The sequence below is a fragment of the Lutzomyia longipalpis genome, chromosome 1 (assembly GCF_024334085.1).
Source record: "Lutzomyia longipalpis isolate SR_M1_2022 chromosome 1, ASM2433408v1".
Lineage (NCBI taxonomy): Eukaryota > Metazoa > Arthropoda > Insecta > Diptera > Psychodidae > Lutzomyia > Lutzomyia longipalpis.
The window spans coordinates 37386571-37412844 of record NC_074707.1 but is presented as its reverse complement, the minus strand read 5'-3'; the positions used below and the strand labels follow the sequence as shown (position 1 = coordinate 37412844).

The 26274-nt window shown below is 37.4% G+C and overlaps 4 protein-coding genes across 7 annotated transcripts; 2 read left to right on the top strand and 2 right to left on the bottom strand.

Moving 5' to 3' along the window:
- Window positions 1-63: 63 nt before the first annotated feature.
- On the top strand, window positions 64-19715 carry LOC129787116 (protein unc-13 homolog 4B). Of its 4 annotated transcripts, XM_055822442.1 has the most exons (12): window positions 64-789; window positions 862-1204; window positions 2033-2979; window positions 13199-13460; window positions 15725-15832; window positions 15917-16146; window positions 16217-17239; window positions 17413-18445; window positions 18526-18789; window positions 18865-19034; window positions 19112-19305; window positions 19388-19715. In XM_055822442.1, the coding sequence occupies exons 1-12, from the start codon at window positions 629-631 to the stop codon at window positions 19483-19485; spliced, it is 4833 nt and encodes a 1610-aa protein (XP_055678417.1). In that variant the 5' UTR covers window positions 64-628; the 3' UTR covers window positions 19486-19715. The 4 variants fall into 4 exon arrangements, with proteins under 4 accessions (XP_055678417.1, XP_055678419.1, XP_055678418.1 ...); XM_055822443.1 differs by lacking the exons at window positions 64-789; window positions 862-1204; window positions 2033-2979 and adding exons at window positions 7396-7539; window positions 8795-8948; XM_055822444.1 differs by lacking the exons at window positions 64-789; window positions 862-1204; window positions 2033-2979 and adding an exon at window positions 4550-5008.
- LOC129787145 (succinate-semialdehyde dehydrogenase, mitochondrial) lies at window positions 9256-13095 on the top strand. The gene is made up of 3 exons (XM_055822485.1): window positions 9256-10967; window positions 11693-11981; window positions 12051-13095. The coding sequence occupies exons 1-3, from the start codon at window positions 10671-10673 to the stop codon at window positions 12995-12997; spliced, it is 1533 nt and encodes a 510-aa protein (XP_055678460.1). The 5' UTR covers window positions 9256-10670; the 3' UTR covers window positions 12998-13095.
- A 26-nt stretch (window positions 19716-19741) lies between the features above and the next one.
- Window positions 19742-20417, bottom strand: LOC129790536 (uncharacterized). The gene is made up of 2 exons (XM_055828130.1): window positions 20038-20417; window positions 19742-19962 (listed from the first exon to the last, which is right to left on the bottom strand). Exons 1-2 carry the CDS (start codon window positions 20378-20380, stop codon window positions 19742-19744), a joined length of 564 nt encoding a protein of 187 aa, XP_055684105.1. The 5' UTR covers window positions 20381-20417.
- A 3875-nt stretch (window positions 20418-24292) lies between these two features.
- LOC129790469 (uncharacterized) lies at window positions 24293-25345 on the bottom strand. The gene is made up of 2 exons (XM_055828000.1): window positions 25291-25345; window positions 24293-25221 (listed from the first exon to the last, which is right to left on the bottom strand). Exons 1-2 carry the CDS (start codon window positions 25343-25345, stop codon window positions 24293-24295), a joined length of 984 nt encoding a protein of 327 aa, XP_055683975.1.
- Between the last annotated feature and the right edge of the window lie 929 nt (window positions 25346-26274).

Here is a 26274-nt window from a genome sequence, read left to right as displayed (position 1 = left end):
TTCAAAATTATGCAAATCAGTGAATTATTGCGTCAAAAGAAAAGCCCATTTCATTGTGATCTGTGTAGTGCAGAAATAGTGAATGCAGATCAATTTCTACGTCAAGAAATTTTCATTCATTGATCTCAGAGAAAATAAATCACAGAGAGGAATTCCACGAAGAGACTTTTAAGGAGAATGCAGCAATAATTCCTCGATAGTGACTGTCTGGCGTGTGAAATGTTTAATTTGGTGTATATTGTGCGAATTAATTAAATATAATCAGTGAATCACCTGTTCGGATCACCTGTTTTACCTTAAACAGCCAAACAGGTGCTCTAAAAGCGTCACTATTCTTTAAAATGTTTTATCAACACCTCAAAAATAATAACAAGTGACATTATTTGCATTGTTCCATTGCCATCTTCTCCCACATTTTCTTAACCACCGTGTGTCGTGAGATTTTATCAATAATTTTCATAATTCTTCCACCCAGAGTGTCTTCTTAAAAGATAAGAAAAAATGTAATTAAGATTTTTCCGTTAAGTGAAGTTGAAACATTCAAAGTTCTAACGCCGAGAATTAGACAAGACAGCCAAAGAGTTTTGCAATTTTAAATAAATCGCAAGAAACTTAGAAGAAAAGAAAAATGGATAGCTCCCTAAATGAAGGAATTTTCACCAAAAACACTGGAAATGTTGCAAAGCCAAAGAAGTGGAGGATCTACAAGAAGCCAAAGATTAAGAAGACCTTCATCAGTCGGGGACAACAGTATGAGCCACTGGAAGCTGAAACTCCACCAGTTCGAAGGTGAGATCAAATTATCAAATAAATCATCCTCAAGATCCAATTAATCTTTTTTTCTGCTTTCTCCTTGAGCAGATCTTCAACATCACTTATCGAGGGTTCTGGATGTGCGGCAAAAATTGCGGGCTCACTTGAGAATTTGCAATCAAATAAATCAAATTCATGCGAATCTATTTTTGCGGATCATTCCATGGGGGAAAGCAATAAAATCCACACCCACGTCGATGGTGGTGGTCAGTGTGGGGCCATCGTGCGGGACAAACCGCCGTTCCAGAGGCGAAAGGTCGTGCATCTGCGGCGGTACAGAGAGAGTGCAATTGATGTGCCAGAGGACTTTGAAGAGGCTGCCTATGCCAAGAGGGTATCACTGCCAACGCCAAACAGGAGAAATCGATTGAATCGACAGTGCAAGTCACAAGTAAGTGTTGAAAGTTTTATGTGAAGAAGATTATTAAATTTCAAAACATTTCCCTCTGAATTTGTGGCTAATTTTATGTTTAAGATTTTCTGTGGAAATTAGGGGTTTTTAATGCGCAATCAAATAGAATGAATAGGGGGTGGAATATCTTCTCAAACTACTTCAAAATCATAAAGGTCAAAACAATAGACAGATTGGGCTTGTTTAGTAACATTAGCATCTTCAAATATTAGGATACAAGTTAATCAATCTTTTCCATCAAAAGTAAAGTTAATTTTCATAAAATAAAATAATTTTTTTTGTTGAAACTTAATCGAAATTGAGAGCCAGTCCTTTTCCGATGGGTGTTTGATTACACCACCCCATTTACCATGGAAACTTGGCGTTCGGGGTGCGCCGCCACTCGAAGCGTACCCAAAGAGCGCCGAAGAGCTGAAGAAGAGAAGCACAACGGACAGGTGTTTGTTGAGTCATCACTCTCATTCGTAGGCTTAATCGATAATCAATGTGGAAAAACTGCTGAAAGCACCCCAGGACGATCCCATCGACACTGAGCTTCTTGCGTGTCCGTGAAAATGCTATTTTTGGCAAAAGTGTTTGAATATTGTCAGCCAATTTTTCTTCACCATTCAGTCGTGTCCGCCTAGCCCCTGCGATAGGGCAGAAAAAATTCTAATTTCCACCACATTTGTCCCTTTTCAAGATCACCACAGTTGGTTTTCATTAAATTTCGTGACACGACAGGAAAATGAGGAAAATCCTTGAATGTACGTTGACATGCGGAGAGTTTTGCAAGAAGTTTAACATTGGATAATTGTGTCTTTGCAGGAAGATTGGCCAAAAATAGATGAGGAATCAACAGAGTGTGAGATACACCAGATTCCCCGTGAAGTTCGAGAGTCTTCCTCGCATCCATTTCAGGGCAGTTTCAATGCTCAACTCAATCGCTTAGGGTCTTCAGTGGAGAATCTCTGTGCCATGGGGAATGTTAAGGCGAAGCAAGTGCTGGGACGTCGGGATACCGTTGCACCAGCTACAAGTGTCCCAGAGTTGAGGGAAGCACCACCTGAGGAAGCAAATTTTATTCGTGTTAAATCCCGCGATGAACGGGAGATTCTTCCGCTGCGTGATGATGAGAAAAGTGCCACAGCTCTGAGGAATAATATTCAGAGGAACTCCATCTCATCGGAACTCTACTCCAGCACCGAACATAGTAGCACAATTGATCTCAATTCCATCCTCCATCGCAACAGTGAGTTCTTCATCACAAAGAGCAGCAGCTCCAAGAACTTCCTGTACTCCAGTGTGGATAAATTGGATCGAATTGAGAGGATCAACGATACCTTGGCAACGGCTAATGTTGAGAAACTCAACTTCAATAAGAACACTTTCTTCCTCAAAAAATTAAACAACACAGCTGTGGCTCCTGTTGAGGACTCCTCAGGTACCAAGACATTCAACAAGGTCAATCTGCGTCCCTTGAGGGAGAGTGGACAGAATTGGGATACCCTCAAATCACGATTTAGTGGAAGTTTTCAAAATCTCTTTCGCCTAAATGACTTAAAAGTGCGCAAGAGGTCCTCCAGTGAAGTGAATTTATCCTCAAAGCCCGTAAACAGGGATCCATCGTTGAGATTCACATTCTGCCCATCGATGCCATTTGCAAATATTGGGAAGAAGCAAGAAAATCCATCTTCATCAAAGGGAACCATCCCAAGACCGTGGAAAAAATATCTCACTCTTGGGCTACTCAGGAAGAAAACTGGAGGATCAATGTAAGTACTAACAAAAAAACTTTTCCCACGAGTCTCAAAAACCCCAAATTCCACACAAAAAAGCGACAAAAATTCACCCAAATTCCGCTCAATGAATAATTCCAAAAGTACACAAACTTTGTCATTTTCTGGGGGGCATTCATCTGACCACACGCGAGTGATTCACTCCCCGTGGAAGCGACTCCTCTACGTCATAAAAACCACTTTAAATCATTTTACTTCTTCCCAAAATTCATCTTGTCAAATATTTGGGTAGCTAATTAGGCTTATTTAATGAGCAATTTGGGCTCATCTTTTCCGGTTTTTCTTTCGCGCAAAAATTTCTCGCACCTTAGTCAGAGCTCCATCGTGGAGTGTTGGACTGTTTGGTTGTGAAAAGTGAAAATCGTGTGATAAAATATACGTACAAACTAAAACAGCGATCGAACAAATTAATTAGGCGCGTCAAAGAGATATCAATTGATTATAATTGAATGATTAGAATGGAGTGAGGAAGTACTTCCTTTAATATTTTTTTAATAATAAAAAATTAAATTCTGCGAATTACAGTGTTAATTGGGCGATAAATTCAATTTGCTATCGCTTCTGCCATTCCATGTGATTTCACAAATAATAACATTGTAGGTACATTTTGTGTGTACAGTGATGGGCAGTTAAATGGAGCCAATAATGAAGCTATTAGGAGCTTTTAATTTTTATAGCTGGTTCTTTCCTGTTTGAGAGGGAGACAAAAGAAAGCTTCAATTTTATTACAGAGCTTTTGGATCTTTATGATTTAATGGGAAATATTCTTAAATTAGACGAGGAAATACAGACATTGTATAATCGCAAAGCATTTAAATGCAATTACAATCGATTTATTAGAGAAAATTAGAACTAATAATATTCAATTAATTTGCATAATACCGCACTTCTCCCTTTATCGATGTATGTTTAATTAATTTCCATACTTGCCCTCAATTAGGTGGAAAATGTGAAAAAGATTTTTTTTCTGCAAAAGCTTGCTTAAGTTGCGTTATTCGTGCGAATCGATAGACCTCCTAATTAGTGAAGAAAAAGAAGTGTGAAGAAAATGAAAGAAAAACCCCCCGTGGAAAGTCCACAGAGATGAGTCTCATAAATTAAGAGATTTTAATCTGAATATATTAATTAGAATTTTCTGAGCAATCCAATAAAGGTATACCCTGGAAAATCTCTCGCCTCTTGGCGCACATGTTGGAGATTATCACCACAAAAGGTATTCTCATTTAGTTAAATAAAAAAAATAAAAAAAAAATCCCACATTAGAGATGCAAACAGAGAGATTCTTTTTTTTTGCAAAAAACCACAAGATAATTTTGCGTGGCATATCTTGAACTAATTAAATTATGTATAACAACATTGAGAGGGACACAACATAGTGCGCAACCAAGTGTTGAAAATGCTTCTTATTGGAAAAACGTGGTTAAAATTGTGGATTTTCCACGGGTTGCGCTCTTCTCTCCCTCGAAACGTACCCGAAGTGTGCGAACACGATCGAGGGAGAAGCTCTTTTGGGTTGTTAAAAGCATATGATCGCAATGTCTCTCGTGCCAGTTGCTTTGAAACCCGCGAACCATGTAAACAGAAAATTCCGTGTTTGCAGTTAAACCGAGTTCTATGTGTGTGCACAGAGAAGCAAGAAAAAAGTTTATAAGGCTGCACGGAGACTGTGGTATAAAAAATAATTATTTAGTTGCTCTCAGTCAGAGGATAGATAATCTTAATCCCATTGACATTGTCAACTAAGACATTCCCGGTGCTTTAAAAGGAATTTATTTGTGCTCTTCGCGTGTTTTTTGTGTGGATTAATTATAATTAATCAAAAAAAGCTCACAAATTGTCCCATAAATAGCAACATAAAAGTTTCTTGTGTGCGGCTTAACAAGTAGTTAGTAGATTTAGTGCTTCTGCCAGATGAAGAAGTTGTTCCAGTAGTGTTGTACCGGAAATTGAGTGTTCGTGAATGCATTTAGTAAAATATGTTTACCACAAAAATGGTTAAGAAAAGGTGCGTCTTAAAATTATATTTATTCATTAATTATATATTATTTTTTTATTCGCGAAGGTCAAATTATGTATAATATAAAGTTTTGTTTACGTATTTCCTTCTTAGATGATTATCTTAATTTTTCATTCTTGATTTCATTTGTTGAAAGAGAACCATTAAGGAATATGGAGTAAGTAAAAGTGAAAGGTGTCCCAAGTTGAATGCAAAATTTTAATTTAAAGTCAAGTTATTGAAAAATTTAGGGAGTGAGATTAAAACTAATATTTAATTCTTTGAAAAAATAATATTCTCTTAATAAAACTTGATTAAATGCTATGTTTTAGAATTCTCTTGATTTCCAAATTCTAGTGACTAATAGGTATAATTTTTTTGTCTTATTTAAAGTCCCTAAAATCAGTTCATTTATCATGAGAATTTAGATCTTATTTATTGCCATAAAATTAGCCAAAAGAGAACATTCTTAAGAGCAAGAAAAGTAAAAGTTGCGTCAATCTTGAGACACCTTATATTTATTGCTACATACAACGCATACGCATTCCCTTTAACATTATTTTTTCATAATTTGTAAAAAGAAACTTTATAAATTTTCCATTAAACATCACGAGATGATGTTGTGGAGAAGAATTTTCCGAGAAAGACAAAAAAAGTTCGAGATAATTCCATCGCGTTAATACGTTCTAGTTTCTCATAGTACAGACAGTTTAATTATAAACTCGTTTCATAAGAAACTTTATTCACTTCGTCACATGTTACTTTGCCGGGAAATGATAGTGAATGTATTAATTGTATGTTGTTATTGCATCTCGTTTCAATAAATTCCACAAATAAGCATCTAGAATTGCTACTTAACGATAAATCTTAGATATAAAAATGTGTTGCTGGTAATAGGAATACAGGGGATTTTTTTTCAACTGAAGATGATCGCGTGCGATCTCCAAATGATTGTCCGGTGACTAAAAAATTCATTTGAATTTTTCGAGAAAACCCCACGTGTTGCTCAATTAAAAAGTCATCTCATATTTATAGTGAGGAAATGTGATTTCACTTTTATTGTATGGAAAAGCCCTATAGCGTGTGATAGGTTTAGTAATAAAATGCAGTGTTGGAGAAGGCGCTGTATGATCATGGGTCGGAGATCATGTAAATTGGCGCGGTGATAAGATGAATTTTCCATGCCTTTGTCTTTCGTGGTGAAACCCCCAAAATGACATTTTTTTTTCTCACGATACCTCTCATTTTAAATGAACCAAAAGTTAGTTTTTTGTGTGTAAGAAACTGCGGGATTTTCAAGGTTCCCCTCGTGGTGTTTAAATTTTACAATGACTTTAGGAGTCAACAATGAAAACCATTCAGAACAGATTCTCTGTAAAATAGAGAATTAGACTCGAGAGACGCATAAAATTTTGCTTGAGAGGCTATCAACAACGCCAAAAAAAAGGAACAAACAAAACTTACTTAATCACACATTTGTGTAAATTCTACGAAGTACAATCATAATCACAATGTTGTGCAGACAAACTTTGAAAGTTATGTCGTCGGAGGGAAAATCCAAAACTCTTTGCATGACTGGTCTTGAACTGCTTAAATGCATAATGAAAATAAAAATAAACTTGATAGGATTTCATGAAAAGATTCATTCAAGTGCGGGTTTTATAAATAAACTAGAAATTCAAGAGTTTTATATAAATATCCGTTTTTTGTGCTTAAATTTCTGCTTTGGATGACCGAAATTATTCATCAAAAATGCAAAAAGTTAATACAGATAAGCATTCGTTGGCAAATTAAATATTTGTTAGCTTATTCATTAAGTTTTGACTCTAATTTATAAATGTTTAAAGGCAAAAAAATTCTAGCCGTTAAATATTCTAAAAGTTTGTCATTAAAATCTTTTCTGTAGGAAATACAGACAAGTGGAAAATTTCTTCTCTAAGAATTTTCAAAAATTTTCCAGCTCCAGCATCATAATCTTCGTCCTTCAGTTAGTCATTTAAAAAATAAACCTAATCATAGTTATTGGGATCTCGCAATTTGTACTGAAATTCCCCTTCACCTTTTCTTTTTGCCTTCGTGTAGCTTCAATTAGAGAGAGGAAAGACCTCTTTTTTTTTCTCAACAATTTGCTCCCAAAGCGTCATATGAAAACGCAGAATGATCATTCATTCGATTACTCACCCAAAATGTTCTCTCACACAAAACTCCCAAAGCCCCGACTCAAGCAATGCAAATCTCCGTGGCCCGAGAGACGCCTTTAGTTGTGTAGTTGCCGGCACTGTGGCAACGTGTTCTTTGGCTTTACATTGAGAGTTAATCCCTCGTTGGGAGATGCTGCAAAAAATCATCAGAGTGTCATTTTCTTAACTCTTGTGTGACTCAATCATTAAACTTAATTATAATTCCATATAATAATCTTGTGCATTGTTCTCAAGTGACGGAATTTAGCACATTTTTCTGGAGTTTCAATTGAAAACTTCTTGCTAAAAATAGTTTATTGGTTTTGTGAAATAGTAGAGCATCGGCGTCGTGCAAAAATAGTGAGGAAGCAAGAGAAATTGATTTTTCTCCCAAGAACAAACGCAACATTTCCCTCTCATTTTCTCTTCAATGCAAAAAGCGATTATTTTCGTAATAAGATTTTAAAGAAATTCCCCACCAAAGACTCTTGAGCAATCTTGGAGCTTTAATAATAGAGAATTTAACGGTGCGAATCACAATGCCGGATGTACAAAAGTTTTTTTTTTTTTGCTCAGAGTGTGTAATATTTTTTATTGGAAATTCTCTTATTCGATTCGCCTTGTGGACAAATAAATAATAAAAAAAGACTTCAAAAAGTTGAGAGAATTTCTTGGCACATTTCTAAAGAATATAAGAATATCTCAGGAGAGATTCAAAGATTTTCTCAAGAAAGCTATTGGTGGGAGTAATTTTCATTTGTGTGCTAATCACAATGCCAAACACCCTTGACTAATTTGCAAGTGATTCTTTTTTCAACTCTTCGTGCCTGAGTAACAGGCGAAGTTGAAGAATTTACCTGGAAATATATTTTATTTTCTTTCTGATGATGATTGAGCAATAAAAAAAAATTTTGATAAAACCGTTGTTAAGAATTATTATTCAAATTGCAAGAAAAATGAATAATTGTGACTCAAGGGGATGTTTAATAAGCAGAACTCTGTGAATAATTTGGTGGAAAATTTTGTTTTTTTTTGCGATAAAATACAATTAAGATAAACGCTATTCTGTTACTGTTCGTTACAATATGAATTTTTGAATTCTTGTCAAGATAAAATGCCAAAATTAGAATGTAAAAGTTCTAGATTAATGTTCTTTTACGAAGAACATCATAATTCTTTAACATTTTTAGATTTTGAAAAGAAAATCACTAAAAATTATTAATTTTTTGGGTCATAAAAAGGAAGATTTCATTCTACTGACGTTTGATTTGACAGATATTTGAAATTTTAAATTCCAACTGATTTCTAAGCAAAATCTCCAACAGCATTTTCTATTTTAAGAACAAATTATTCATAAAGTCTTCACCTTTATTACTTCATAATTATTTCGTGTGGGATAATAAGTTGCAAATAAAATCATATACTTTTCACCTAATGAACAAAACGGCTTGCTTTAGCAATCTCCAAGCCATAAAGTAAAATTATTGAGCTATGAGAGGGAAATGTTGCTCGTTTTCCGGTACAATAGCGTGTTGTGTGATCTGTTTGCCGAAGAAGTGTTAAAAATATAATCGTGATGTCATCTCGTTGCAAACTTATTTCTTTCATATTTTAGCACACCGCAGAGAGATAATTCCGTGAAATTAATTTAGTGCGAGGTGCAAAGGAAATTTTTCAACATCAAAAATGGATGAAGAGGCGATGTGGAAAGGTCTCTATGAGAAACTCAAAGAGATCAAAAAGAATCCACCCACAGAACATGAGACCAAGTAAGGTTTCTCTCTTCAATTTCTTTCAATTCACACCAACTCTTTTTTTGCCTTCTTCTCTTTACATTATTCTCCATGTTCTTGCTCTGTTAGATTTTTTTTATTTTTTGTGCGAAATTTCTTTGCCTCCAAATTTTCCATAAGAATGGATCATGTTGAGAGAATAAAATACAAAATATTGCACACGTGACTAATTTCGTCCGCCATGTGCCTCTGGAAGCACTGGAATTTCAACCTTCACTCTGAAGATGACCTCACAGAACTAAAAAGAGAAATTCCCTCAAAGTTATGCGGAATTTTAGTTTTTTTTTTGGGTAGAAAATATGCGAAGATTATTGTGACGCAATTGCTATTCTTTTCCTCATTCATACGACTGATTAGTAATGCAATCACACCTTTCCGCACGAATGGGATCGACATCGGGGCTTATTGTCGTCTATCGAATGGCCAATCTATGCAATTCAATCACTCCTCAACATCACGCTTCTGGAGTTCTTAACTGTTTAAACTGTTGACGTAAATAATAAATTATATAGGTACCTAAAACACGCGGAAGGGCGTTTATTTAAAACAATTATGCGTGGTTTTAAGGGGTTCTTTTAAGAATATTTTATTGGTTTTTGATATTTTATTATTTTACGAATGGTTGAGCACGTTTTTGGCATATATTTTCTTATTATTATTCTGACTTTGATGAATAAATTAAATTACAAAACATGATCATAAAAACCATTACGCAGAATATTTTCTATTTATGATTAAAGAAAATATATTCATGAATTCCCAAAAAGTGGAATGATTTTTTTGAGAGAATTTTAATTTTTATGATAAAGGGTTTGGGAAAATTTTCCGAATTGAAAGTTTAAATAAAATAATTTTAAGCTTTACTTTCTAACTAAAAAGTTTTAACTTAAAAAACTAATATTATCTTTAAAATTTTTATACTTTGTGCATAATGTCCTTTTTAAACGTTAATCAGAAAAACCGCTTACTCGATTTAAATCATACCTAGTGTATCAGGAAATTAAATTAAAACTTTCTTGATTATAAAACATCAGGGTGGTCCAAAAATCGTCAAAGAATTGAAAATCTTAAAACTATAAAACTTGAACAAATTCCTAAAAATCTAATCCCCAGAAAATGATAACAGATGATAGTTAAATCAATATTTTTTCTGAGATGAACGTCTATTTACTCTAGCTAGAGATCATTACATAATTACATAAAGTATTTATAAAATCTAAAGTCAAGAACTATTATTTTTTTTCTCTAAACATTTGTTCAAACTAACGTGAATCACTCGTGAATGGGACGTGCTGGTTGTGTGGGAAAGAGTCAGCAATTCTTCCCAAAGCCCCTTTGAGGCTTTGGGTCTAAGCTAGAGCGAATGTTTTTTGTGCTTCGCTTCTCTTTCGCGCACCCAGCTGTGTTTATTGATTTGATTTAAATGACCTTGCGCCGACTATGCCGTCACAGTCCAAGAGAAAATTTTAGCATTTTCAATTGAGATGCTCTTGTTCTGTGGAGCTGCTGAGAAGCCTCCCAGAGAGCTTATCGCACCTTATCTCGTGGAGTGTCAAGAGTTTGCTTAGCCGGAGAAGTATACAATTTTTTTGTCTGCCTTCGATTAGGAGGAGCAAATATAGCTGCGACCGGTTGCGAGTGCGTGGTGTGTGTGCAAGAAAGTGAGATAAACCACACAGAGTGCCTAACCGAAGGAAAATGTTGCTCGTTAGTCGTGTTGTGAGATTCACGGTGAAATCAAGCATCGTACCAAGTCTCCAGTATTCGCGAAGGATGAGTCTCCTGCTCAATAAGGGTTTGATCAATGGTGAGTGGGTGGAGGCCATTGGCAAGAAGAAGTTTGATGTATTCAATCCGGCAACGGGAGAAACCGTGGGTTCTGTTCCCGATATGGGGGTTGAGGACACCACTGCAGCCATCCAGGCAGCCCACGAACGCTTCCAGTCATCCGAGTGGCAAAATCTAACCGCCAAGGAACGTTCTGGACTGCTGAAGGTGAGACTTCGGACATGATTGGCGAGTTTTTCCATAAAAAGTGACCAGACTACGATAACTGATTCAGGACATTATTATTGATTTTTTTTGCTGAATTATTTTACTCGGTTTTCGCAACATGATGAAATTCGTTGAAATTGATATAAATTTTGCAATAACATCGTGACGTGAGATTTTTCTTTCGTTGATTTTTTTGATATTTGACCCGGGTTTGACCTCAATGGAATGTTTTATTTTATTATCATTTAATTTTCTTCAGTAATATCATTTTGTTTGTTTAAATAAGATTTTCCAAGTTTTGGATAAAATTTTTAAAAAGAAAAACATTACAAATTTCATTTTTTCCATAAATTCTTTGAAAGTATTATAAAGCCCCCACCGACTAATAGGGAAAGCTAGATAAATAAAAGAACCCAATGGAATTAATTTTATTTTAATGTAAAATGTTGAATTTAAATTAATTATTTCACTTTTTTTTCTGCCAGAAAGAGAAAATAATTGAAAAGCATAATCTTCACTCAAAGTGTTTGGTTTGAATTTAATTTTCTTGCTTTCCATAAAGAAAACTTTTAACCTGTATTCAACATTAAATAGGAAATTTACGAAAAATTTTTTTTTTAAAACAAGACTTAAAATTAAGCTTGAGAAGTCCTGCACAACATCAGTCTGGTCACTTTCAAAACCACTAAAAGAATCAAATTGAAAAACTGCGAAATTATTTGTAGAAATGGTTCCAACTCCTAAACGAGAACAGCGAGAAAATATCTCAGATCATGACCTCGGAGTCTGGGAAGCCCTTAATTGAAGCTCGTGGCGAGAGTGTCTATGGGAATTCATTTGTTGAATGGTTCGCCGAAGAGACACGCAGAATTTATGGAGAAATTATTCCACCACCCTTCCCCAATCGTCAGATGATGCTCACGAAGCAACCTATTGGTGTGGCTGCTCTCATCACACCCTGGAACTTCCCTCATGCAATGATAACACGAAAAGCCGCCGCTGCCCTGGCTGCTGGTAAGCTGATACGAAGTTTAGTGAAGCAGAACAAAATATTCTAATGAGAGTCAATTGGGTTCATTGCAGGGTGTACTGTTGTGATTAAGCCCGCTGAAGACACTCCACTGACCGCATTGGCTATTGCAAAATTAGCTGAAGATGCTGGATTCCCCAAGGGAGCAATAAATGTTGTCACGTGCAGCAGGAAGAATGCTGCTGCTGTTGGTGAAGTACTCTGCAAGAGTGAACAAGTGGCTGGAGTATCCTTCACAGGATCCACAGCAGTGGGAAAGATTCTCTACAGCCACTGCTCGGCGGGAATCAAGAGATTGGGATTGGAATTGGGAGGAAATGCTCCATTTATTGTCTTTGATTCTGCAAATGTGGACAAAGCCATTGCGGGGGCGATGTCGTGCAAATTCCGCAATTGTGGACAAACTTGCATATCAGCCAATAGATTCCTCATTCAGGAGGGCATTTACCCGGCATTCGTTGAGAAGCTAAAGGCAGTTGTTGAGAAGCTTGTTATTGGTGATGGAAAGAAGGATGGCGTGAATATGGGGCCCTTGATCAATGAGGCTCAATTCCGAAAGGTTTGGGAAATTGTCGATGATGCAAAGAGCAAGGGAGCTAAAATTCTGCTCGGAGGCAATCCTAAACCAGACCTTGGGAAGCTATTCTTTGAACCAACAATTGTTGCGGATGTTACTCCTGACATGCGAATGTACAATGAGGAAATTTTCGGGCCTGTGGTGTCCCTCATTAAGTTCAAGACAGAGGAGGGAGCCCTATCAGTGGCTAACAGCACCAATAGCGGTCTCGCTGGGTACTTCTTCAGTGAGGATGTGAGCCAGATCTTCAGGGTTGCCAAGAAGATGGAAACAGGAATGGTTGGCATCAACGAGAGCGCCATTTCGTGCACTGAAGCCGCTTTCGGGGGTATCAAGGAGTCCGGATTGGGCCGTGAGGGGTCCCGTCATGGCATTGATGAGTTTGTCTACACCAAGTATCTGTGCCTCGGGAATCTCAATTGATTTCCAGCAACACACCTTATACCTGGTGTGGATGTCTTCCATGTTACAATGTTATCACAAAAAAATTGAAAAACAATAAATTACTCTGTGAGAGATTACAAGAGACTCTTTTATCGCGCCCACACTCTTTGCCCCCTTAGCTTGAGGTTACTCACAATCAATCACTTAACGTTTTTCCTTTTCTGTTTTCTCTACGCACAGAATTCAAGACTTGGATGGGGGTTTCTTTGAGAAATTCGGCTCTCTTCTCCGCCAAAAATCCATCCATGATGAAGAGAAGATGGTCACACCGCTTGCCCCACTGCCGGAGGTGGCAGAGGAGGCAGTGGCCTTGGAGGCGAGATTCCTTGGGGAAGAGGGTGAGAATGACAGCGGCAATGAGACGCTCCATGACACAGACAGTGAACCAGAAGATGCCGAAGTGAAATCTCTGGAATTTGTTGAGGATGCCGTGGGGTGGAATGTGAGTATATTTTTAGATTTGTCATATTTCTTCGCTTCAAGATCAAGAAATTGAAAAGAGAAATAGAACTTTCATGGAATCTTATTGAAAATTCCTTTGAAAATAAGTTTGATTGGGATCTTAACGAGAATCTGGGAGATTTGGGCGTGATCCTGCTTTTAGAACCTTTTATCGTGTTAGATTTACTAATTTAAACTTTTTAGTCTATTTTATCGAATTCCTAATTAAAAAAAAAATATTCAAAGAGAAAGAATAAATCGCGAAAAGTTAATTTTAAAATTTCTGAACCCTTCAATTAAATTCTAATAACATTAACTTCTAAAAGAAGAAGAAAACCCGAGAATCTACGCATCATTAAATTCTTATTCATAAGAAACTGCTTGTTCATCACGCGATACCCAACTAAACGACCCATTAATTCGATGTTGACGAGAAACTGGCACGGAGACTTTCTCACGCGCACGTCGTTGTGCGAAATTTCCCTTTCAGCAGCCCACAAAAGGGGGCCAATGAAGAGGGTCAAGGGCACTACTCTTAGGGATCTACTGCTTATCCCATCTCCTATCCCAAACAGGCTCACGCTGTGATGCAAAAGCGAAACAGGAGGCGTGTCATCGTCCGCTGTGGTTGTGCAAGTCGTTGATGTTTCAAAAAAGCCATTGGGGAATTTTTATGCCATTCGACGGCTCTGGCGTGATTATTCTTAGAATAGATTTTTGGCAAATCCGTTCGCTCCCAGCACGATCATCAATTCAGGCATTCACAGTCAGTTGTCCTCCGATAACAGATCGCAATTTTACTGCACGCGCGCGCGTGAATTTTCGGAGGGACCTTTTTTCCTCCTCAATCAGGAACTCATTCGCGTGTGTGGGAGAGGGGGTGGTGATCTTCAGTCCCATTGTATTTGGAGAGGAAGATCCGCACCGTGTGAAATTTTACGTGTTTTTGTTTCGTGAACTTTCTGCAATTTATATTTTTCTATAAATAATCCATCATTTTCGGCCACACAAACTTTTTATCTTTTTTGCTTTTCTGTCACAAGAGAGAGCTCAAAGGTGTTGTGGGGGCTATTTTTAATTTAAAGAGAGATTCATCCTGAAGATCAGTGCCTCTTGGATTGACTTTGCGCCCCCAAATCATTGATGAAGAGAAGGGGATCCATTCAATGAAATTATGCAACCTGTGATGATTTTCTGATAAACTTTTTGTGTCGTGAAAATATTTTCTTTAAAAATAAATCCTCGAAAATGAGCACATATTCCCTCCCGAGAGTTATGAATGGTGCCAATGGGTATAGGTGTAAGAATATTAAGTACGCCAGTTTGAATAGGGGTGCAATGGTGCCACGAGATGCCAATGAGTGCGTGAAGAAAGTTAAGAAGAATCTCCAGAGGAATTGCAGCCTTGGTAAAAATCAATTCAGAGGCATCAAGAAGGATGCCCTCGAGAGGCAAAATACGCTCATTGCTCATTCCATGACGGTGGGTTGAAATCAATTAGGACACGATCGTGATCTTGTGGGAGGATTGAAATGAAAAAATGATTTTGATTCTCTTCATTTTCGCACATCTGGCTTAAATTTTCTCCGCTTAGATTGAAATGAGAAAATCTTCATTTTAATTCAATTAAAATAAAAAGTGATCTTAACTATGAAAATGTCTTTTTAAAGATCGCGATCACCGACAAAAGTAAAGATCTTTCATTAATTACTTTAATCTTTAATCGCGATCTTGGGATTTTTTTTTAAATTTTCTTAAAAAAAATTAATAAAATTCAAAGACAAGTTTTAAGATCTTTCCCATAAAGATCACGTTTTTGATCAATTTTACTTTCCCAAAACAGAAGATCCCTTTTTACGACCTCATTGATGATTCACAGACGACACTCCTCTTTTTGAGATGAGTCTTGTTTTCAAGCCAAAATACCCGCAAATACAAACACGCGTTCTATTCTTAGAGAATAAGTTCTAAAACACCGAGAAAGAGGTTGAAGATCATTCAATGCCCTACAAAATTTCCCTTTTATTGCTTTTGCATCGTGTACAGAGAATTTTCCCGACATTCTCGTTAATTTCCCATAAATTTTCCATCATTGGAACCAATCAATCAATTGCATAAGTATCATTTCCACTTGAGATCAATTTAACGCTCTCAAGTGCATTCAAAAATTCATCAAAAGTGCCAAAATGCACAAAAGCTCCAAGATGTGAAAATCCTTGAAGAATAGAAGCTCTCACTAACCCACAAATTAATTGATTTTTGCAGTTGGAAGAGCTGTACGAGGAAATTCTCTATGAGACCCTCCACAATATTGGAGCAGAAATTGAAACTAGTCAAACATCGCTCTTTTCTTACATTCAAGATGCCTTCAAGGTGAGTTTTAGTTTATTATTCTTTGCGCTAAATGATTTTTCCGGTGATATAATGAGAGTTTCCCGCTTTGAAAAAAAAAAAAAGATTTCAGAAGCACGTCATGAAGAACTTCTGGAAGCTGCCAAGACGAAAGAAGCTCCGGAAATACGTTTGAATGTTGAAGTGATTGAAGCCAAAGATTTAGTTCCCAAAGATCCCAATGGGCTGTCGGATCCGTTCGTCACAATGTATCTCGCTACGGTGCCCACACATCGCTACAATACTTCCGTTAAGGCTGAAACGCTGAATCCTCGTTGGGAGGAGCATTTTTCATTGTAAGTATCTCGTCAAGGCAAGAGATGAGAATTTAATAAATTAATCATTTTGATTAACATTATTTCAAAGGCCAATCACAGATGATGCCAATGAGAATATTCTCGTTGTGGAGGTGTGGGATTTCGATCCAGCTGAGACTGTGCGCGAGAAGATGAATAAAATCTTCGACGTGAAGGGTGTTCGTGGGCTGAGGAAGCTCATGAAGGAAATTGCTGTGACTGCATCCAATGGGAAGCACGACAACGAACTCATTGGCAAAGCAAACATCCCCCTGAAGAGTATTCCAGCATCAGGGCTAGTGCTGTGGTACAATCTGGACAAGAAGAATCGCCTGAAGAGTCGGGGACTCATTAAAATCCGACTGAGCTTCAGTTCTGAGAAGAACAACAGAGTTGCTGCGCAGGAGCACAGGCATCTGTTGCGAATCCTCCTCTTGCACGAGTTGGAAACATCCAAAGTCGCCCCGTACTGGTGGTCAGGGAAGTTTACGGATAAAGGTGAATCAGTCCTGACACAGCACACAGCCCAGAGTGGACTTAGCCTCATGGATGTTTCCCTCGTTGAGTGGTCTGTCTATGCGGGAATCCACGTTGAGCACCCCCTGGCATTTAGTCTATTCGACAAACTCCTAGACCGTGTCATTCGCCCCATTCAGAGTGAAGCCATTTCCGTGGAGGAGGTTAAACTCTTCTGGGATGCCACAAAGAAACTCCTACCCTCGTGCTTTGCCATCATCCGGAAGTTACGAAAGAAAACAGCCGGAGACAAGAACTGCGTGAAGACTTTGATGGAAGTACTCAACATTCTGTCCAAGATTGCAATGCTGGAACCTCCGGAGGGGACAGACCTCTTCCCGGTGCAGCAGTACGGGTGGATGAAGAATAACACCGACAAGGCAAATTGGGATATTCGAGGAGCTCTGAAGGATGCTGTGATGGCTGGAGCTGATGACTGGTTCAACACAATCAACGACGATGCTGAATGCCAACGAGGAACGGATGAGGCGAAACTTCAGCACATTATTAAACTCATCCAACTCATCCGATCGGATTTACAGAGAGCCATTGAGTACTACGACAAAGTCTTCCAAGAGTGAGTATTTTTTGGCAAAGAATTGCCCATTTTTTGCACGTTAAATTCTATAAAAGAATTGCTCCACTTTCTCATTGAGATTTATTAAAATTGCACGCGAGGAGGCTAAAATTAAATCCTCGGTGCAAGAAGAAAAGTTTTAAAATTGAGGGTAATTTTCTTGGTATTTGCAGGACAATGAAATTCCACTACGCCAGAACCCTCTATAGCTTCTACGAGAGCAAACTGGCGGAGTACGTGGAGCCAATTGTGGAGGAAATCTCAAAGAATCTCAAGAGGATTGACATCCCATCGGATGAGACAGTTAAATTGGAAACTCATCAGGAGATCAATATGGGGACGACTCTCTTTGAACTCTACTTGGTGTTGAAGAGATTTGCAGTGCTGGGAACTGCCCTCGATCCCGGTGAGACGAGCTACAAAATTGCAAACTACCACAATTGGTTTACAGCCGGCGTTACCCACTGGCTGGACATTTCAGTCCTCAAAGCCCTCACGAGGATTGAGAAGGCAATTGAGCTGGATCAGCTTGTCCCTGTAGATGATAGTGTCAAGTACAGCTCATCCGCCGTGGACACATTGGCTATTTTCTATCAAATCAAAATTTTCTGGCAGCAGCTCGCATGGCCGGATGTTGAGGGTGCCTACATGTTTGTGGGGAAGATTGTGGATGACATTTGCCGATGCTGTGTCTTCTATGCGGACAAGATGAGTGAACGCGTTGAGGGTCTCGGAGATTTCCAGAATGTCTATGAGAAGAAATTCGAAGTGACGCGAGAATGGTGCCTGGCCATCAACAATATCGACTACATCCGTCAGAGTCTCCCACCGTTCGTCAAGGAGCTGGGTGTGGATGAGATTGTAGCCCAATTGGGTGACTGCCGCAGCCCCATGGAGGCACAACGGTGCGCCGAGACGCTGAAGAATGTCATTGACAATGCTGTGGACACGGAGAAGAATAAAATTCTCGAACTTGTGGAGACTGTTGCGAGAAAAATGTCCCCCATGATGAGGCGTTTCCTCGCCGAAGGAGCTGAGCTTCTCCATCAGGATTCCAATTCTCTCGACAGGCTCATGATGTACCTCGAGGAGTCCCTGAAGACACTCAACATGGAGCTGAATGATGTGAATTTCGATCGGATTCTCGATGCCATCTGGACGGAGCTCTCGAATGTTCTCTACGATCTCATTCAGAGCAATCTCGATGTAAGGATTAAAATCCTTAGATTAGAGGGAAGAAAGGAGATTTTGGGTTTTAATTTTCATATCCTGGGTTTAATTTCCAGAAGCGACGCCCACCTTCGTTCTTCTCCAACTTGAGGGATGCCCTGCAGATGATGATTCAGAACTTCAAGTGCACCAAAAAGTGCGAAACATCCGATCGGGATGTGTTGAATAACATTGAGCAGCTATTGGAGCTGCATGGCTTTGAGACGGCAGATCTCATTCATCAGTATTACCTGGACCGACTGAAGGAGCAGCAAGTGATCAGGGAGACACCCTATGGACAACTAACAGTCCGCTGCATGTTTAAGAATCTCGTCCTCGAGGTAAAGGATTGGTCAAAATCAGACAAGCTTTAGCAGAGATTAGAATCCACAAAATTTATTCTTTAAAAATTTCAGATTGAAGTGATGAACGCCCGGAATTTACGCCCAATGGATACGAATGGGTCATGTGATCCCTTCGTACGCATTCACTTCCTCCCAGAGGAGAAATTTGCCGGCATTGTGAAACCACGAACGAATTCTCAGAGTAAAACACTCTTCCCGCTTTTTGATGAGAAATTCGTCATGTGAGTGAAATCATCTAAATGAGAAACTTTATTTTAAAAAGAAAAATTAGATTTGATACCTTTTTCATGGCACACAGATCACTGTCTCCTGAGCAGAAGGCAATGAAGAATGCAATTATAATGTTCAGTGTGAAGGATAAGGATCTCTTTGGGATGTCCAATCAGTACATTGCGGAGAGCTACCTTAGTTTTGGGGAGATTGAGGAGGCTGGAAATGTGGGTGGTGTACCTGAACAACTTCATCTTCCACTTTCGCGACCCTTTAATTTAGGTGAGTGATTTTAATGGGTTTGACTTTCATCTTTCTGCGGATGGTCAATTAATTTAATTTAATCTTCTCTCGTCCAAAATAGACACAGACTGCATTCGTGCCTTGGAGTATCGAATTGGGGACAAGCAAGCAAAAGAATTCCTCAAGAAACTCAAGCAGAAGATCAACAATCAAGCCTAGAAATTAGCTATGGGGGCCCTAAAAGGGGGTAAAAACTTCATTTTCTCCATTAATTCTTCATCATTTTTTGCCACCCTCTGCGCAACTCGCCGCCAGTGATTTGTAAAACTCAAAGAGAATGTTTCATTTTCTAATTTAAGATTTCTCAGAAATTTATTTTATAAAATATTCAAAGAATTTACAAAAAAATAGAAATACTAGATGCTAAAATAAATATAACTTAAAACCTACTTAATTGTCTTTTTGTATGTGAAAATCACGATGGAGATGCTTCTGTTTGATCTTCAGCATTGATCTTTTTCCGGTAGTTCTGCAGGGCCTTCTGGAAGGGGTACTTTGCTTCAATCATCTTGAACATTCGATTGAGACGACACTCATATTCCTCATCCTGCCCTCGGCATTCCTTTGCATTCTGATAGGAATCAATGGAAGTGAGGACAAACATGGCAAGATCATTGATCTTTTCATTATCTGATCCTTCATTTTTGATGTAAAAAAGAAAAACTTATTAATGTCCCTCAAACAATAAAAATGCTTTCTTGCTGATCTTACTTTCATAATTAAATTTCCGGAAGAGCCCATTATCTCCTTGTCCATATCCGAATCCTCCGGTGAATATTGAGAACAGTGATGGGGTGAAGATTAGCAAGAAGAGGAGAATGATGAATTTGATGATCTTCTTGAAGAGAATGACCTTTAGGATAATCTTAATAATCGTCACAGCGCCCACTTTCCACTTTAGCGAATGCAGAAAACCCAGAGCACCCAAACCAGGAAGAAATCCAGCACCAAATCCCGCAGCGAATCCCGGTTTTGCGAAGAATTTTGACGGATCTCTGTAGTAGGAAGCTGGGTAGTCGTCAAAGTCTGATTCCTGTTCTGGGTAGTACTTCATGGCGACTTCATTCTCATCCACATTTTGGGGAAACGGTGGGTAGTAGCCACTGTCTGGAAAATTCCATTATTTCTCCTCAATTCCTGATTAACCAATTGGTCAAGAAGTCTCACCTAATATCGTTCTTGATTCACTTTGAGAATTTTCTGCGACTCGTTCTAACTTTGTGAAATTTCCAACAGATTTGCACTGAATTCCATTTGTAGTGATGTAAAGAACAAGAAAATTAACAAAAACAATTTTTCGACACTCTTCCATCATTTCTGGAAGTCTTCACACGTAGAAGAAAATCGCGGAATAACTGATCAATTCATCAGCTTTGGCAGATGATTTAAAACATTTGTCGAGAAGATGCTCCCATCTCGGTAAGAGTGGGGCTCGCTTTTGCACTCATCAATGATTTTATTAACCCTCATCGGAGTCATCTCAAAGAGCTCTCTCATTTTTTTTTAAAGAATTAAAATGATCTATAAAAATCATTTAAAAAATTTTCAGTAGGTTTTTTTTTGCAAAATGATTAGAAATTAATTTAAAGGGATATTTTGCTTATTAATTTAAATTACACTGGGCAGCAAAATAATGTGATTTATATGGGGTTGCTATGGCCAGTTCTTAATTAATGAAATTGATCAAAAAGAGACTTTTTTCACTCATTATGAGTGTTTAGGAATATTATGATGTCAAAGGAATGCTTCAGGACCTTTTTGAATTAATTTTGAAAAGCATAAAATATCTTAACTTACCCAATTGAGAGTCCTGACCATGATCCTCTCAGAAAGATTTAATTCTGAAAGAGAAAAGAAATTTATTTCAATAAATTACAACAAAAGCGTCAAAAACCTAATAAAAAAAAAGTAATTTTCAAAATAATAAATTCGCAATATTGTGGCAATAAGATCAATGAGCGAAAAATGTGTGTCTTCTCTTTAATTTCTAAATTAAACTTTCAAACAATGATAGAGTTTCTTCAATCTCTTCTTTTGCTTTTTATTGAGCACTATCAATTGGTTGATTTCCCATTAATCATCCTCCCACTTTTTGAGGGAAATTTAGAGACAGATGATTTTGTATATTAGGGGGACACTTTTGAGCATATTCTTCAGTACGTTGAAACTTTGTGAATTTGATGGTGTGACCTGTTTGTGAGATATTTAGCAAAATGTATTGGAATTCTGTGACAATAATTGGATTATGTACCTTCATTGGAATACCAGAGACATTGTGCAACAAATATGGTGAGAATTATTATGTGAGGAAAATGTGAAATGAATTATTTTCATAAAAAATTGATCTTCAATTTCAAAGCATCCAACTACCACGAGTCTGATCAGTATCAACAGCAGCCCGTACATCAGCAGAAGAATCAATACTACAATCAACAACATCAGCAACAGAATCAATACTACAATCAACAAAACCAACATCAGCAACAGAATCAATACAACCAGCAGCATAGTCAGCAGGAGAACAACAAGGACACCTATTACCCATCATCGTACGCTCACCAGCAACCACATCCTCCTGATCACACGGAAGGAACTGAGATGAATTTTGGAAATTACGAATACAAGGACTTTGAGTATCCTCACCACGAGGAACCCCCGAAGCACCTCAGTCCACCCCCAGATCCACCAACTGACTACAGCTGGCTCCTAAAATTAGCCGCCCTGGCTGTTGGAAAATTCCTCCTAAAGGTCATCATAATCAAGAAGATTGTTAAATTCTTCTCCGTCATCGTCTTCCTGTTTGTTCTACCCGCATTCTTCGCCACAATTGCCAAGCATGTTACTCTCCATGGATTTGGCAGGAAAATCAACAATGAAGGTAAATTCCAGGACACATTCCGTCCGTACAAAAATGTATTCAGAGAATATTTCCATTTTCCAGAATTAAATAACCGGAGCGTAGAAAATTTAGCCAAGTTTGTTATAACATCAATTGAAGGCTTCAAGAATGCCCCAAATTGTTCAAAGAACAAAGAAGAATGGTCCTGCAGGCTCAATGGAATGTTCAACATTGTTGATTCAAAATATCCAGTTAAAGGGTAAGAAAATGCAGAAAAAGTAGTTTTGGAGGATTAAAAAAATCGATTCTTTTCTTTTAATAGATTGCTAAAGAACTTGAGGAAAGATTTTGGATTTGATGTAACAAAAGTAACCGTATTGAAGCCCACGAAAGTCGAGTACAGCTAACTTGAACGCAATTGAATTTTAGTTTTTATTCAATTATTCGACGAAGTACATAATTTTGTTGCAAATAATTTATTTATTTATTGAATGTGTGTTTGATTGACAAAGAGCATAATAAATTATATAAAAAACTCTAAAAAATTGTTTTATTGGCAATCTTCTTCAAACTTCCTCAAAAGCGTCCAAAGCAAAGGCATTGAAATTCACATTTAATTGTTGAAACTTTAACACTATTCAGTAATCGGATAAGAACTAATTTTAAATGAAAAAAAAAGGTAAAGGGTTAGGATTTTATGGGGCTTTTTATTCAATATCGCCCGCAGTTTTTGTGTGGAGTGAAGTTCTGTTGAACTCACTTTGATTTTGTGTGATTGTTTTTTGTGTGATTTTATTTTTTGTGTGTGTGCACTTCTCTGTGCACACATTATTTTGTGCGAAAGAGAGGAATGGGAAGGAAACCGGTATTAGGAAACGCTTGGCCAAGGAAAGGTAGAAAATCTACCCAGCAGGGAATCGAACCCGCTTCGTAGCGATATTGGGTATGATCAAATCGGAGCGTTAACCGATTGACCTATCGCCACCCTAATTTTAAATGAAAGCTCTCTTGAAATTAATCAAAACCACTAAACATATTTCTTTCACTAAATTATTATTTTATGGATTCTATGCATTTTACGAGACTTTTAACTTCACGATTGTAACTTGACCACTATCACTGATGATCAGAATATTGTTTCATCTTTTAGCTCCTTAAAAAATGTACCATCTCCAATTTTTATGGCAAATCTCCTTCCATCGTCCCTGATGGAATTATAATAGTCTTCAGCTTGATTCACATAATAATATCTTCCAGCATCTTCAAAATCAGTAGCAACACGATTAGCAATATCCTTAGCAAAAGAAGCTACATCATTGCCTAAATTGCTTAAAGTGTTTTCAATCTTGCGAAGGATTTCATAATTAGGACGTGCTAAGTAAGAAAGGCAAAATATAATAATAAATTCATAAAACCACGAAAAAAATAAACTACAAAACACACATATTTACCCAGAATTGATGAGAACATCAATGTGGCGAAGAAAGTTGTAACGAGGAACCCCATCTCGATTGATGAACAAACTTCTACTAAATGTAATGAGATTAATTTTCTTTGTGGCTTTTAAATATTCCCCTCAATTCTGATTTTAGCTCATTTTTTATTAAATTTTTTTTCTCATTTTTTTTCAAATTGATACGGAGAAAGAAATTTCCCAGATTTATCTTTGATTTAAAAAAACACAATAGGAAATCTCTAAAATTGTGAATGTTGAAGAGAATAAAATAACTGGCTTTTCCAAGAGATATGAATTATTTTTCTTTTCTTGAAATAATTCTCATTTCTGCTTGAGATTAGCTTTGTGAATTAATATTGCAATCGTAGTTCAACCTTTAAACCTCCAGGGAATAAGATTTAAGAAGGTTTTGAGATTGGTCCAAAAAGAATTAATCAATTAGAATTAAATAAAGTACAAAATATAAGTAACCGTTTTTTGGAATTAAGATTTCAAAGTCTTGATTTCTTGTACATATTTCTTTTATTTCAAACAGTAAGACACAAAACATCTCTTACAACCAAATTGATAAATTTTATTATAACACTTAAGTGAACTGCCGCGCATTGTTATATTCCAAACTTCCATAAATGATAGATTTAAACTTGATGATTTTACTATTGTATATTGCCTCAGCCTACCGATGAAAGTCCGTATATTACAACACCTCCAATAATATCTTTAAGTATATCCTCTGAATGTTTATCGACGAATTTAGCAACATTTACAGCATTTTTCGCTACAAATCCTGCAGTTTCTTCTGCAGCAATAGCTACACCATTAGCAGCAGCAACGGCACCAGTAGCTACTCCATTTGCAGCAACAACGGCACCAGTAGCTACTCCATTCGCAGCAGCAACGGCACCAGTAGCTACACCATTAGCAACATCCACAGCAACAGAAGCTACTCCATTCGCAGCAGCAACGGCACCAGTAGCTACACCATTAGCAACATCCACAGCAACAGAAGCTACTCCATTAGCAGCTGCAACTGCACCATCAGCTACACCATTAGCAGCAGCAACTGCACCATCAGCTACACCATTAGCAACATCCACAGCAACAGAAGCTACACCATTAGCAACATCCACAGCAACAGAAGCTACTCCATTAGCAGCTGCAACTGCACCATCAGCTACACCATTAGCAACATCCACAGCAACAGAAGCTACTCCATTAGCAGCTGCAACTGCACCATCAGCTACACCATTAGCAGCAGCAACTGCACCATCAGCTACACCATTAGCAACATCCACAGCAACAGAAGCTACACCATTAGCAACATCCACAGCAACAGAAGCTACTCCATTAGCAGCTGCAACTGCACCATCAGCTACACCATTAGCAGCAGCAACTGCACCATCAGCTACACCATTAGCAACATCCACAGCAACAGAAGCTACTCCATTAGCAGCAGCAACGGCACCAGTAGCTACACCATTAGCAACATCTACTGCAACAGAAGCTACACCAAGGCCAATAGCCTCACCAGTTTTCAAAACAGCATTTGTAGCATCCTTAATTGCACCAAAGATTTCATTGAATATAGGAACAGGACGTGCTAAAAAAAAAGACAATAAAAAATATCACCGGGAAAGTAAAATTACAGCAGAACACCCAAGATATTTACCCATAATTGGTGAGAACATCAATGTGGCGAAGAAAATTGTAACAAGGAACCCCATCTTGATTGATACATAAATTGTTACTAAATGCATTGGATTGATTTTCTTGGTGCTTTTTATACATCCCGCACAATTGTGTTTTTAGTTCATCACTTGATGATTTTTTTCTTACATTTATCTTAATTTCATATTGCTGTTGATACTTGTAAAAAAAACATTTCCTATATACATATTTAATAAAAATACTTCACATTTAAAAAGTAAAACACAAATTAGGAAAACCCAAAAATGAAGCATTTATGAAAAGAGTATAAAATAGAACGCGAAAGGAAAATAATATAAAAAGATATTCTTTGTAGATAAATGGGTTTTCCAAGGGATAAGAATTATATTTATTTTATTGGAATATACTTTTTCATCCTAAGATTCGTTTTGTGCATCAACATATTACTTTCAGTTCAATCCTTTAAAACTTTATAAAGAAAACAAATTTCCATTCAGAATTCATTAAGGTCAAAATGGACCATATTTTGGAATAAAAACAATCGTAGCATACTTACCAAGTACAATTGTTATCGGAGAAAAAACCAACCACATAAGATCGAGCTCAAACGAACACGTTTTAGACATCCCACATTACGAAAATGGTGGTAAAATAGAAAATGTTTGATCTCTCAGCCTGCCAATCAGGTCTATAAACTTTGCCTTAGCCTTATAGCTCAAAAACGGTAACAGAGAGACTTCGGGTTTGAAGTTTATATAGAAATGTGGGTGTAAAATTTTATTTTTTCGCCTTTTCAAAATCCAAGATGGCCGCCATCCGCCATTTTGAACTACTGTCAACCACTTCCCTTATAGCTAGAGCAGCTAGAGGTTTAAAATTTTAGTATGTTGTAATGCTAGTGAGACGTTTTCATCAATAATACATACTTGAAAATCGGTCAAGCCGTTTAGCAAATATTGCAGCTTAAAGCAAAAAGTGTTTTCAA

Coding starts and splice junctions, on each gene's coding strand:
- LOC129790469 (XM_055828000.1), bottom strand. CDS start 25,345: ATGGGGTTCCTTGTTACAATTTTCTTCGCCACATTGATGTTCTCACCA. Junction 25,222..25,290: donor GATGTTCTCACCAATTATGG/GTAAATATCTTG, acceptor CTTTTTTTTTAG/CACGTCCTGTTCCTATATTC.
- LOC129787116 (XM_055822442.1), top strand. CDS start 629: ATGGATAGCTCCCTAAATGAAGGAATTTTCACCAAAAACACTGGAAAT. Junction 1,205..2,032: donor ATCGACAGTGCAAGTCACAA/GTAAGTGTTGAA, acceptor GTGTCTTTGCAG/GAAGATTGGCCAAAAATAGA. Junction 16,147..16,216: donor TGGGAGGAGCATTTTTCATT/GTAAGTATCTCG, acceptor ATTATTTCAAAG/GCCAATCACAGATGATGCCA.
- LOC129787145 (XM_055822485.1), top strand. CDS start 10,671: ATGTTGCTCGTTAGTCGTGTTGTGAGATTCACGGTGAAATCAAGCATC. Junction 10,968..11,692: donor AACGTTCTGGACTGCTGAAG/GTGAGACTTCGG, acceptor AATTATTTGTAG/AAATGGTTCCAACTCCTAAA. Junction 11,982..12,050: donor CGCCGCTGCCCTGGCTGCTG/GTAAGCTGATAC, acceptor GGTTCATTGCAG/GGTGTACTGTTGTGATTAAG.
- LOC129790536 (XM_055828130.1), bottom strand. CDS start 20,380: ATGAAGTACTACCCAGAACAGGAATCAGACTTTGACGACTACCCAGCT. Junction 19,963..20,037: donor CCGGAAATTTAATTATGAAA/GTAAGATCAGCA, acceptor TCAAAAATGAAG/GATCAGATAATGAAAAGATC.